A 14830-nucleotide genomic window follows, 5' to 3' on the forward strand; every position below is an offset into this window, starting at 1 on the left:
CTCACCATCACTACTATACTATAGATATCAACACTGTCCTGTACCAGCCTGCTACCATCACTACTATACTATAGATATCAACACTGTCCTGTACCAGCCTGCTACCATCACTACTATACTATAGATATCAACACTGTCCTGTACCAGCCTGCTACCATCACTACTATAGATATCAACACTGTCCTGTACCAGCCTGCTACCATCACTACTATACTATAGATATCAACACTGTCCTGTACCAGCCTGCTACCATCACTACTATACTATAGATATCAACACTGTCCTGTACCAGCCTGCTACCATCACTACTATACTATAGATATCAACACTGTCCTGTACCAGCCTGCTACCATCACTACTATACTATAGATATCAACACTGTCCTGTACCAGCCTGCTACCATCACTACTATACTATAGATATCAACACTGTCCTGTACCAGCCTGCTACCATCACTACTATACTATAGATATCAACACTGTCCTGTACCAGCCTGCTACCATCACTACTATACTATAGATATCAACACTGTCCTGTACCAGCCTGCTACCATCACTACTATACTATAGATATCAACACTGTCCTGTACCAGCCTGCTACCATCACTACTATACTATAGATATCAACACTGTCCTGTACCAGCCTGCTACCATCACTACTATACTATAGATATCAACACTGTCCTGTACCAGCCTGCTACCATCACTACTATACTATAGATATCAACACTGTCCTGTACCAGCCTGCTACCATCACTACTATACTATAGATATCAACACTGTCCTGTACCAGCCTGCTACCATCACTACTATACTATAGATATCAACACTGTCCTGTACCAGCCTGCTACCATCACTACTATACTATAGATGTCCTGTATCAACACTACTATAGATATCCTGTCCCAGCAGCCTGCTACCATCACTACTATACTATAGATATCAACACTGTCCTGTACCAGCCTGCTACCATCACTACTATACTATAGATATCAACACTGTCCTGTACCAGCCTGCTACCATCACTACTATACTATAGATATCAACACTGTCCTGTACCAGCCTGCTACCATCACTACTATAGATATCAACACTGTCCTGTACCAGCCTGCTACCATCACTACTATACTATAGATATCAACACTGTCCTGTACCAGCCTGCTACCATCACTACTATACTATAGATATCAACACTGTCCTGTACCAGCCTGCTACCATCACTACTATACTATAGATATCAACACTGTCCTGTACCAGCCTGCTACCATCACTACTATACTATAGATATCAACACTGTCCTGTACCAGCCTGCTACCATCACTACTATACTATAGATATCAACACTGTCCTGTACCAGCCTGCTACCATCACTACTATACTATAGATATCAACACTGTCCTGTACCAGCCTGCTACCATCACTACTATACTATAGATATCAACACTGTCCTGTACCAGCCTGCTACCATCACTACTATACTATAGATATCAACACTGTCCTGTACCAGCCTGCTACCATCACTACTATACTATAGATATCAACACTGTCCTGTACCAGCCTGCTACCATCACTACTATACTATAGATATCAACACTGTCCTGTACCAGCCTGCTACCATCACTACTATACTATAGATATCAACACTGTCCTGTACCAGCCTGCTACCATCACTACTATACTATAGATATCAACACTGTCCTGTACCAGCCTGCTACCATCACTACTATACTATAGATATCAACACTGTCCTGTACCAGCCTGCTACCATCACTACTATACTATAGATATCAACACTGTCCTGTACCAGCCTGCTACCATCACTACTATACTATAGATATCAACACTGTCCTGTACCAGCCTGCTACCATCACTACTATACTATAGATATCAACACTGTCCTGTACCAGCCTGCTACCATCACTACTATACTATAGATATCAACACTGTCCTGTACCAGCCTGCTACCATCACTACTATACTATAGATATCAACACTGTCCTGTACCAGCCTGCTACCATCACTACTATACTATAGATATCAACACTGTCCTGTACCAGCCTGCTACCATCACTACTATACTATAGATATCAACACTGTCCTGTACCAGCCTGCTACCATCACTACTATACTATAGATATCAACACTGTCCTGTACCAGCCTGCTACCATCACTACTATACTATAGATATCAACACTGTCCTGTACCAGCCTGCTACCATCACTACTATACTATAGATATCAACACTGTCCTGTACCAGCCTGCTACCATCACTACTATACTATAGATATCAACACTGTCCTGTACCAGCCTGCTACCATCACTACTATACTATAGATATCAACACTGTCCTGTACCAGCCTGCTACCATCACTACTATACTATAGATATCAACACTGTCCTGTACCAGCCTGCTACCATCACTACTATACTATAGATATCAACACTGTCCTGTACCAGCCTGCTACCATCACTACTATACTATAGATATCAACACTGTCCTGTACCAGCCTGCTACCATCACTACTATACTATAGATATCAACACTGTCCTGTACCAGCCTGCTACCATCACTACTATACTATAGATATCAACACTGTCCTGTACCAGCCTGCTACCATCACTACTATACTATAGATATCAACACTGTCCTGTACCAGCCTGCTACCATCACTACTATACTATAGATATCAACACTGTCCTGTACCAGCCTGCTACCATCACTACTATACTATAGATATCAACACTGTCCTGTACCAGCCTGCTACCATCACTACTATACTATAGATATCAACACTGTCCTGTACCAGCCTGCTACCATCACTACTATAGATATCAACACTGTCCTGTACCAGCCTGCTACCATCACTACTATACTATAGATATCAACACTGTCCTGTACCAGCCTGCTACCATCACTACTATACTATAGATATCAACACTGTCCTGTACCAGCCTGCTACCATCACTACTATACTATAGATATCAACACTGTCCTGTACCAGCCTGCTACCATCACTACTATACTATAGATATCAACACTGTCCTGTACCAGCCTGCTACCATCACTACTATAGATATCAACACTGTCCTGTACCAGCCTGCTACCATCACTACTATACTATAGATATCAACACTGTCCTGTACCAGCCTGCTACCATCACTACTATACTATAGATATCAACACTGTCCTGTACCAGCCTGCTACCATCACTACTATACTATAGATATCAACACTGTCCTGTACCAGCCTGCTACCATCACTACTATACTATAGATATCAACACTGTCCTGTACCAGCCTGCTACCATCACTACTATACTATAGATATCAACACTGTCCTGTACCAGCCTGCTACCATCACTACTATACTATAGATATCAACACTGTCCTGTACCAGCCTGCTACCATCACTACTATACTATAGATATCAACACTGTCCTGTACCAGCCTGCTACCATCACTACTATACTATAGATATCAACACTGTCCTGTACCAGCCTGCTACCATCACTACTATACTATAGATATCAACACTGTCCTGTACCAGCCTGCTACCATCACTACTATACTATAGATATCAACACTGTCCTGTACCAGCCTGCTACCATCACTACTATACTATAGATATCAACACTGTCCTGTACCAGCCTGCTACCATCACTACTATACTATAGATATCAACACTGTCCTGTACCAGCCTGCTACCATCACTACTATACTATAGATATCAACACTGTCCTGTACCAGCCTGCTACCATCACTACTATACTATAGATATCAACACTGTCCTGTACCAGCCTGCTACCATCACTACTATACTATAGATATCAACACTGTCCTGTACCAGCCTGCTACCATCACTACTATAGATATCAACACTGTCCTGTACCAGCCTGCTACCATCACTACTATAGATATCAACACTGTCCTGTACCAGCCTGCTACCATCACTACTATACTATAGATATCAACACTGTCCTGTAGCAGCCTGCTACCATCACTACTATACTATAGATATCAACACTGTCCTGTACCAGCCTGCTACCATCACTACTATACTATAGATATCAACACTGTCCTGTACCAGCCTGCTACCATCACTACTATACTATAGATATCAACACTGTCCTCTACCAGCCTGCTACCATCACTACTATAGATATCAACACTGTCCTGTACCAGCCTGCTACCATCACTACTATACTATAGATATCAACACTGTCCTGTACCAGCCTGCTACCATCACTACTATACTATAGATATCAACACTGTCCTGTACCAGCCTGCTACCATCACTACTATACTATAGATATCAACACTGTCCTGTACCAGCCTGCTACCATCACTACTATAGATATCAACACTGTCCTGTAGCAGCCTGCTACCATCACTACTATACTATAGATATCAACACTGTCCTGTACCAGCCTGCTACCATCACTACTATACTATAGATATCAACACTGTCCTGTACCAGCCTGCTACCATCACTACTATACTATAGATATCAACACTGTCCTCTACCAGCCTGCTACCATCACTACTATACTATAGATATCAACACTGTCCTGTACCAGCCTGCTACCATCACTACTATACTATAGATATCAACACTGTCCTGTACCAGCCTGCTACCATCACTACTATACTATAGATATCAACACTGTCCTGTACCAGCCTGCTACCATCACTACTATACTATAGATATCAACACTGTCCTCTACCAGCCTGCTACCATCACTACTATACTATAGATATCAACACTGTCCTGTACCAGCCTGCTACCATCACTACTATACTATAGATATCAACACTGTCCTGTACCAGCCTGCTACCATCACTACTATAGATATCAACACTGTCCTGTACCAGCCTGCTACCATCACTACTATATAGATATCAACACTGTCCTGTACCAGCCTGCTACCATCACTACTATACTATAGATATCAACACTGTCCTGTACCAGCCTGCTACCATCACTACTATACTATAGATATCAACACTGTCCTGTACCAGCCTGCTACCATCACTACTATACTATAGATATCAACACTGTCCTGTACCAGCCTGCTACCATCACTACTATAGATATCAACACTGTCCTGTACCAGCCTGCTACCATCACTACTATACTATAGATATCAACACTGTCCTGTACCAGCCTGCTACCATCACTACTATACTATAGATATCAACACTGTCCTGTACCAGCCTGCTACCATCACTACTATACTATAGATATCAACACTGTCCTGTACCAGCCTGCTACCATCACTACTATACTATAGATATCAACACTGTCCTGTACCAGCCTGCTACCATCACTACTATACTATAGATATCAACACTGTCCTGTACCAGCCTGCTACCATCACTACTATACTATAGATATCAACACTGTCCTCTAGCAGCCTGCTACCATCACTACTATACTATAGATATCAACACTGTCCTGTACCAGCCTGCTACCATCACTACTATACTATAGATATCAACACTGTCCTGTACCAGCCTGCTACCATCACTACTATACTATAGATATCAACACTGTCCTCTAGCAGCCTGCTACCATCACTACTATACTATAGATATCAACACTGTCCTGTACCAGCCTGCTACCATCACTACTATACTATAGATATCAACACTGTCCTGTACCAGCCTGCTACCATCACTACTATACTATAGATATCAACACTGTCCTGTACCAGCCTGCTACCATCACTACTATACTATAGATATCAACACTGTCCTGTACCAGCCTGCTACCATCACTACTATACTATAGATATCAACACTGTCCTGTACCAGCCTGCTACCATCACTACTATACTATAGATATCAACACTGTCCTGTACCAGCCTGCTACCATCACTACTATAGATATCAACACTGTCCTGTACCAGCCTGCTACCATCACTACTATAGATATCAACACTGTCCTGTACCAGCCTGCTACCATCACTACTATAGATATCAACATCACAGCCTACCATCACTACTATAGATATCAACACTGTCCTCTAGCAGCCTGTTACCATCACTACTATACTATAGATATCAACACTGTCCTATACCAGCCTGCTACCATCACTACTATACTATAGATATCAACACTGTCCTCTACCAGCCTGCTACCATCACTACTATAGATATCAACACTGTCCTCTAGCAGCCTGCTACCATCACTACTATACTATAGATATCAACACTGTCCTCTAGCAGCCTGCTACCATCACTACTATACTATAGATATCAACACTGTCCTGTACCAGCCTGCTACCATCACTACTATACTATAGATATAAACACTGTCCTGTACTAGCCTGCTACCATCACTACTATAGATATCAACACTGTCCTCTAGCAGCCTGCTACCATCACTACTATACTATAGATATCAACACTGTCCTCTAGCAGCCTGCTACCATCACTACTATACTATAGATATCAACACTGTCCTCTAGCAGCCTGCTACCATCACTACTATACTATAGATATCAACACTGTCCTCTAGCAGCCTGCTACCATCACTACTATACTATAGATATCAACACTGTCCTCTAGCAGCCTGCTACCATCACTACTATACTATAGATATCAACACTGTCCTGTACCAGCCTGCTACCATCACTACTATACTATAGATATCAACACTGTCCTGTACCAGCCTGCTACCATCACTACTATACTATAGATATCAACACTGTCCTCTAGCAGCCTGCTACCATCACTACTATACTATAGATATCAACACTGTCCTGTACTAGCCTGCTACCATCACTATACTATAGATATCAACACTGTCCTGTACCAGCCTGCTACCATCACTACTATAGATCTCAACACTGTCCTGTACCAGCCTGCTACCATCACTACTATAGATATCAACACTGTCCTGTACCAGCCTGCTACCATCACTACTATAGATATCAACACTGTCCTCTAGCAGCCTGCTACCATCACTACTATACTATAGATATCAACACTGTCCTCTAGCAGCCTGCTACCATCACTACTATACTATAGATATCAACACTGTCCTATACCAGCCTGCTACCATCACTACTATACTATAGATATCAACACTGTCCTCTACCAGCCTGCTACCATCACTACTATAGATATCAACACTGTCCTCTAGCAGCCTGCTACCATCACTACTATACTATAGATATCAACACTGTCCTCTAGCAGCCTGCTACCATCACTACTATACTATAGATATCAACACTGTCCTGTACCAGCCTGCTACCATCACCATCACTAGCCTGCTACCATCACTACTATAGATATCAACACTGTCCTGTACCAGCCTGCTACCATCACTACTATAGATATCAACACTGTCCTGTACCAGCCTGCTACCATCACTACTATACTATAGATATCAACACTGTCCTGTACCAGCCTGCTACCATCACTACTATACTATAGATATCAACACTGTCCTCTAGCAGCCTGCTACCATCACTACTATACTATAGATATCAACACTGTCCTCTACCAGCCTGCTACCATCACTACTATACTATAGATATCAACACTGTCCTGTACCAGCCTGCTACCATCACTACTATACTATAGATATCAACACTGTCCTGTACCAGCCTGCTACCATCATCACTACTATACCATCACTACTATAGATATCAACACTGTCCTCTACCAGCCTGCTACCATCACTACTATACTATAGATATCAACACTGTCCTGTACCAGCCTGCTACCATCACTACTATACTATAGATATCAACACTGTCCTCTACCAGCCTGCTACCATCACTACTATACTATAGATATCAACACTGTCCTGTACCAGCCTGCTACCATCACTACTATACTATAGATATCAACACTGTCCTGTACCAGCCTCTAGCAGATATCCTGCCTACAGCATCCATCACTACTATATCACACTATAGATATCAATACTATAGATACAACACTGTCCTGTACCAGCCTGCTACCATCACTACTATACTATAGATATCAACACTGTCCTGTACCAGCCTGCTACCATCACTACTATACTATAGATATCAACACTGTCCTGTACCAGCCTGCTACCATCACTACTATAGATATCAACACTGTTCTCTACCAGCCTGCTACCATCACTACTATACTATAGATATCAACACTGTCCTGTACCAGCCTGCTACCATCACTACTATACTATAGATATCAACACTGTCCTGTACCAGCCTGCTACCATCACTACTATACTATAGATATCAACACTGTCCTGTACCAGCCTGCTACCATCACTACTATACTATAGATATCAACACTGTCCTGTACCAGCCTGCTACCATCACTACTATACTATAGATATCAACACTGTCCTGTACCATCACTACTATACTATAGATATCAACACTGTCCTGTACCAGCCTGCTACCATCACTACTATACTATAGATATCAACACTGTCCTGTACCATCACTACTATACTATAGATATCAACACTGTCCTCTAGCAGCCTGCTACCATCACTACTATACTATAGATATCAACACTGTCCTGTACCAGCCTGCTACCATCACTACTATAGATATCAACACTGTCCTGTACCAGCCTGCTACCATCACTACTATACTATAGATATCAACACTGTCCTCTACCAGCCTGCTACCATCACTACTATAGATATCAACACTGTCCTCTACCAGCCTGCTACCATCACTACTATACTATAGATATCAACACTGTCCTGTACCAGCCTGTTACCATCACTACTATACTATAGATATCAACACTGTCCTGTACCAGCCTGCTACCATCACTACTATACTATAGATATCAACACTGTCCTGTACCAGCCTGCTACCATCACTACTATACTATAGATATCAACACTGTCCTGTACCAGCCTGCTACCATCACTACTATACTATAGATATCAACACTGTCCTGTACCAGCCTGCTACCATCACTACTATACTATAGATATCAACACTGTCCTGTACCAGCCTGCTACCATCACTACTATACTATAGATATCAACACTGTCCTGTACCATCACTACTATACTATAGATATCAACACTGTCCTGTACCAGCCTGCTACCATCACTACTATACTATAGATATCAACACTGTCCTGTACCAGCCTGCTACCATCACTACTATACTATAGATATCAACACTGTCCTGTACCAGCCTGCTACCATCACTACTATACTATAGATATCAACACTGTCCTGTACCAGCCTGCTACCATCACTACTATAGATATCAACACTGTCCTGTACCAGCCTGCTACCATCACTACTATACTATAGATATCAACACTGTCCTGTACCAGCCTGCTACCATCACTACTATACTATAGATATCAACACTGTCCTCTAGCAGCCTGCTACCATCACTACTATACTATAGATATCAACACTGTCCTGTACCAGCCTGTTACCATCACTACTATACTATAGATATCAACACTGTCCTCTAGCAGCCTGCTACCATCACTACTATACTATAGATATCAACACTGTCCTGTACCAGCCTGCTACCATCACTACTATACTATAGATATCAACACTGTCCTGTACCAGCCTGCTACCATCACTACTATACTATAGATATCAACACTGTCCTCTAGCAGCCTGCTACCATCACTACTATACTATAGATATCAACACTGTCCTCTAGCAGCCTGCTACCATCACTACTATACTAAAGATATCAACACTGTCCTCTAGCAGCCTGCTACCATCACTACTATACTATAGATATCAACACTGTCCTCTAGCAGCCTGCTACCATCACTACTATACTATAGATATCAACACTGTCCTGTACCAGCCTGCTACCATCACTACTATACTATAGATATCAACACTGTCCTGTACCAGCCTGCTACCATCACTACTATAGATAAACATAGTCTTCATACAGACTGAACAGCAGAAGACTGGTTTGGAGTTAGACTTACTTGGGTCTAGACGGATGGACTGTCTGGCTGCGTACCATTGAGGATCTGAGACAGACGGACAAGGGCGGGAGGGAGACCAGACAGGTAGAGGGAGACCAGACAGGTAGAGGGAGACCAGACAGGTAGAGGGAGACCAGACAGGTAGAGGGAGACCAGACAGGTAGAGGGAGACCAGACAGGTAGAGGGAGACCAGACAGGTAGAGGGAGACCAGACAGGTAGAGGGAGACCAGACAGGTAGAGGGACAGACAGAGAAAGAAGACAGACACACAGACAACAGGGGGTAAACTCTTTAGCTTTATCTATTTGAAATACTGTATATTGAAGTGAATTTAATTGTAGTAGAATGTGCTGCTGTGTAATGTCAATCTAAGGTTGTACTCACGGCTTTTGTGGAACATAGACTTGATCTCCCCAATAGTGGCATTTGGCTCAACCTGCAAATCAAGAGAGATGAGTGGGATACACCCCTCCCCCTCCTCCTCATTGCCCTTTCATGTGATTACCAGTAAATTTAGCTCTAGCTCTGGCCACACCCCCTGGGTACTGAGTATCAAACAGCTGGCATTATCACCACACACACACACACCACACGGCATAAATATAACAGACACATACAGCGCCAAAACACACACACACAGTCAAAGCCACACCGCAACAACAATCCCACAAAGACAAACTGACAAAAGACCCACACACAACCATTTAACAGCGGCCACTCCCAGATTGATGACAAGTCTGGAGGTTGAGGGGCTTGTGCTGAACCCTGTTCCCCCAGCCAGACTGCCTCATCCTGGGGGCTTAACCCTCACATACCCCCCTAACTCCAGTCAGCAGGGACTGGATGGTTCTGCCCAGCCATGGGCCACTATAGCCAATACTAATCGCCGGGCAGAGGAACAACGGACAGTCCTTACTGGCTCGTTGATAAGGTCTAGGTGTTTGTACAAAGACTGTATTGAAGGTGGGTCACAACAGTCAAACTGAAAGGTTCTAAACACTGGACTCCCCACGAGGCTGCTCCATTCTTTTTGGCTTCCTGACAACATTCTACTACTACTGTATTTGTCTGTGACATCACCAAGTTCCTCTCCAGACATTCTAGTCTACTTATGACATCACAGGTCTTCCCCAGATATTCTACTCTCTCATGACATCAGAGATTCTATTTATGACATTGGAGGTCTCCAAGATGTTCTAGTGTCTTCATGACATCAGAGGTCTTTCCCATAGATTCTACTCTTTATAAAATCACAAAAAGTATTCTCCAGACATTATTTCATCTTTATGACATCACAGAGGTGAGGTCTTCAAGAGATTATAGTCTACTTGTGACATCACAGGTTTCTCACAGACATTCTAGTCTCTTTATGACTTCACCCCAGACGTTCAAGATAATTTACTTGATCAGATTAGAATAACTCTATTCAACTCCACCAATATAAAATTCAAATAACCAAATCAAATACTCACTCCCACATCAAAGCCCTACTTCAGGAATCTCTATTTTCCAGGGGGCCGCAGTCTAAAGTGGGGGATGACGTGGCCATGGAAACTGTGTTAAGCTGAGAACAGGTCTCAGAGCAGTGGTAATCCTGCGAGGACGTGACCTGATACCTTGCAGCTCCTGTATGCCCTACTAATATCACACTAACACCATACAGAACCTAATACAGTGCTATTAAACCTATAACACCATGATAAACCTAGCTAGATGTTACACCTGTCATTTACCCATCAGTCTATAACACCATGATAAACCTAGCTAGATGTTACACCTGTCATTTACCCATCAGTCTATAACACCATGATAAACCTAGCTAGATGTTACACCTGTCATTTACCCATCAGTCTATAACACCATGATAAACCTAGCTAGGTGTTACACCTGTCATTTAACCATCAGTCTATAACACCATGATAAACCTAGCTAGGTGTTACACCTGTCATTTACCCATCAGTCTATAACACCATGATAAACCTAGCTAGATGTTACACCTGTCATTTAACCATCAGTCTATAACACCATGATAAACCTAGCTAGATGTTACACCTGTCATTTAACCATCAGTCTATAACACCATGATAAACCTAGCTAGATGTTACACCTGTCATCTAACCATCAGTCTATAACACCATGATAAACCTAGCTAGATGTTACACCTGTCATTTACCCATCAGTCTATAACACCATGATAAACCTAGCTAGATGTTACACCTGTCATTTACCCATCAGTCTATAACACCATGATAAACCTAGCTAGATGTTACACCTGTCATCTAACCATCAGTCTATAACACCATGATAAACCTAGCTAGATGTTACACCTGTCATTTACCCATCAGTCTATAACACCATGATAAACCTAGCTAGATGTTACACCTGTCATTTAACCATCAGTCTATAACACCATGATAAACCTAGCTAGATGTTACACCTGTCATTTAACCATCAGTCTATAACACCATGATAAACCTAGCTAGGTGTTACACCTGTCATTTAACCATCAGTCTATAACACCATGATAAACCTAGCTAGGTGTTACACCTGTCATTTAACCATCAGTCTATAACACCATGATAAACTATAACATTTAACCATCAGTCTATAACCATGATAAACCTAGCTAGATGTTACACCTGTCATCTAACCATCAGTCTATAACACCATGATAAACCTAGCTAGGTGTTACACCTGTCATCTAACCATCAGTCTATAACACCATGATAAACCTAGCTAGATGTTACACCTGTCATTTAACCATCAGTCTATAACACCATGATAAACCTAGCTAGGTGTTACACCTGTCATTTAACCATCAGTCTATAACACCATGATAAACCTAGCTAGATGTTACACCTGTCATTTAACCATCAGTCTATAACACCATGATAAACCTAGCTAGGTGTTACACCTGTCATTTAACCATCAGTCTATAACACCATGATAAACCTAGCTAGATGTTACACCTGTCATTTAACCATCAGTCTATAACACCATGCTACACCTGTCATTTAACCATCAGTCTATAACACCATGATAAACCTAGGAGTTTTAACCATCAGTATAACACCATGATAAACCTAGCTAGATGTTACACCTGTCATTTACCCATCAGTCTATAACACCATGCTAATAGAGAGGAGTTTTAACCTCTAAGCCATAAGAACGTAGTTCACTGACAGATGGGCCTTGCTCAGACAAGGCTTAACTACTTCAGGTTGCACCTGGAGCTACACAGCACTATACAGACTAACTGGTTCTTGCTCAGACAGACAGACAGCTACAGCACTATACAGACTGACTGGGCTCAGACAGACAGCACTTCTGACCTGAGTACAGTGGATGTCCTACATTAGACTAATAGTCCTATCTAGCCTGCACCTGTTGCACTATTAAACACAGAGACACACACAGATAGACGTACACACACAGATATAGACGTGTGCCCCCCCCACACACACACACACAGTATTTGTGAAGAGGTCTTACCTTGTCCAGGAAGCAGAGTTTGTCCTTGGTCTTGGCATCCAGAATCTCCACCTCAAAGAAAACCACAGCTTTCTTAGCCTTCTTAGCTTTGGGCCGTTTAACGGGGGGTGCTGGCACCCCTGGGACACTCCCCGGACCAGCCTTTTTGTGGGTAGCCCCCTCTAGTACTACGGAATCCATATCCACACTCCTCCACCACTAGCCTCTCTATTTAACCCCTTTGTCTGGAAAAATACAGTTTTCTCAAGTCCCTCAGTTTGAACAGAGAGAGGAGAAGCGGGGGCGCCTGGTTTCAGCTGTGGAAATAAATCTCTCCCCCTCGTTCGCTCTGTCGTTTTCCCTCCCATCCCTCCCTCCTTTCTATCATTCTGTCACCCCCCCCCCCCTCTCATTCCTTCCTCCCTGGCACGCTGGTAGCTTTATTTAACCCCACCCCCACACAGCCCTGCTCCCCTGTGAAGTCATGTACAGCAGGGAGCAAAGTTTATAGAACAGTAAGAAAAGTTGATGCATTCCTGTGTTGAGTTGATTTTGAACCCCCCCCCCCCCACTAAGATACCCGAGCACCCCCTCCCCAGTCTAGAAGGAAGTATGTGTCGTCAGCCCCCCACAGCTAAATAAAAAGCTCTGCGTAAGCAACCCTCCCCCTGCCCTCATCACCTCCACACCCTCCCTCCCCCCCCTCATGGCTTAGTTAGGGATTTCTCCTCCGTTCAAGCCCTCCAATAATGTCCGGGAAGCGTCACCCTATACCCTTAACCCTCACATCCAAACAAAAACCATTGATCTCAAAGATAACAAACCATAGAACACGATGCACAAAGGACCACTTTTACAAATGTCAGAACATTTGACAAAACACCTTTACAGGAAGAACTGTGCAGATACAGTGTTTACAACTCAGGGAGATTTTACTCCAATTCTGTTACCAAACTTTGCATATGTACAGTTTTTCCAGCAAATACTTATTTTATTTACTGTGTAAATGAGTCAAAGTAGAGTCCTTGTGCATCCAGAGCCTTGTGGAAGTGTGTGTTCTCAGAGTGACGAGAGGTGGTGGGTTTGCGCCAGACATAGCGTTTTCCTTGATGGCCAAAAAGCTCCATTTAGTTTCATCTGACCAGAGGACCTTCTTCCATATGTTTGGGGAGTCTCCCACATGCCTTTTTGGGGAACGTCAAATGTGTTTGCTTATTTTCTTGTGGCCACTCTTCCATGAAGCCCCTCTCTGTGGGGTGTACAGCTTAAAGTGGTCCTATGGACAGATACTACAATCTCTGCTGTGGGGCTTTGCAGCTCCTTCAGGGTTATCTTTGGTCTCTTTGTTGCCTCTCTGGTTAATGCCCTACTTGCCTGGTCTGTGAGTTTTGGTGGGCGGCCCTCTCTCGGCAGGTTT

The 14830-nt window shown here is 42.9% G+C and overlaps 1 protein-coding gene across 3 annotated transcripts in view; it reads right to left on the reverse strand.

Moving 5' to 3' along the window:
• The window catches only part of tecrb (trans-2,3-enoyl-CoA reductase b), a 67208-nt gene that overhangs the window by 39423 nt on the left and 12955 nt on the right, over nt 1–14830 (reverse strand). Inside the window, exons 2-4 of one of the 3 annotated variants that reach the window (XM_065016591.1) lie at nt 13435–13485; nt 10327–10378; nt 9942–9986 (exon numbers count right to left, since the gene is read on the reverse strand). In XM_065016591.1, coding sequence (XP_064872663.1) covers nt 9942–9986; nt 10327–10378; nt 13435–13485 — 148 coding nt within the window. Of the gene's footprint in view, nt 1–9941; nt 9987–10326; nt 10379–13434; nt 13691–14830 lie in introns of those variants that run through there. The other 2 variants (XM_065016590.1, XM_065016592.1) reach the window with 2 other exon arrangements.

This window comes from Oncorhynchus nerka, unplaced genomic scaffold (genome assembly GCF_034236695.1).
Source record: "Oncorhynchus nerka isolate Pitt River unplaced genomic scaffold, Oner_Uvic_2.0 unplaced_scaffold_962, whole genome shotgun sequence".
Lineage (NCBI taxonomy): Eukaryota > Metazoa > Chordata > Actinopteri > Salmoniformes > Salmonidae > Oncorhynchus > Oncorhynchus nerka.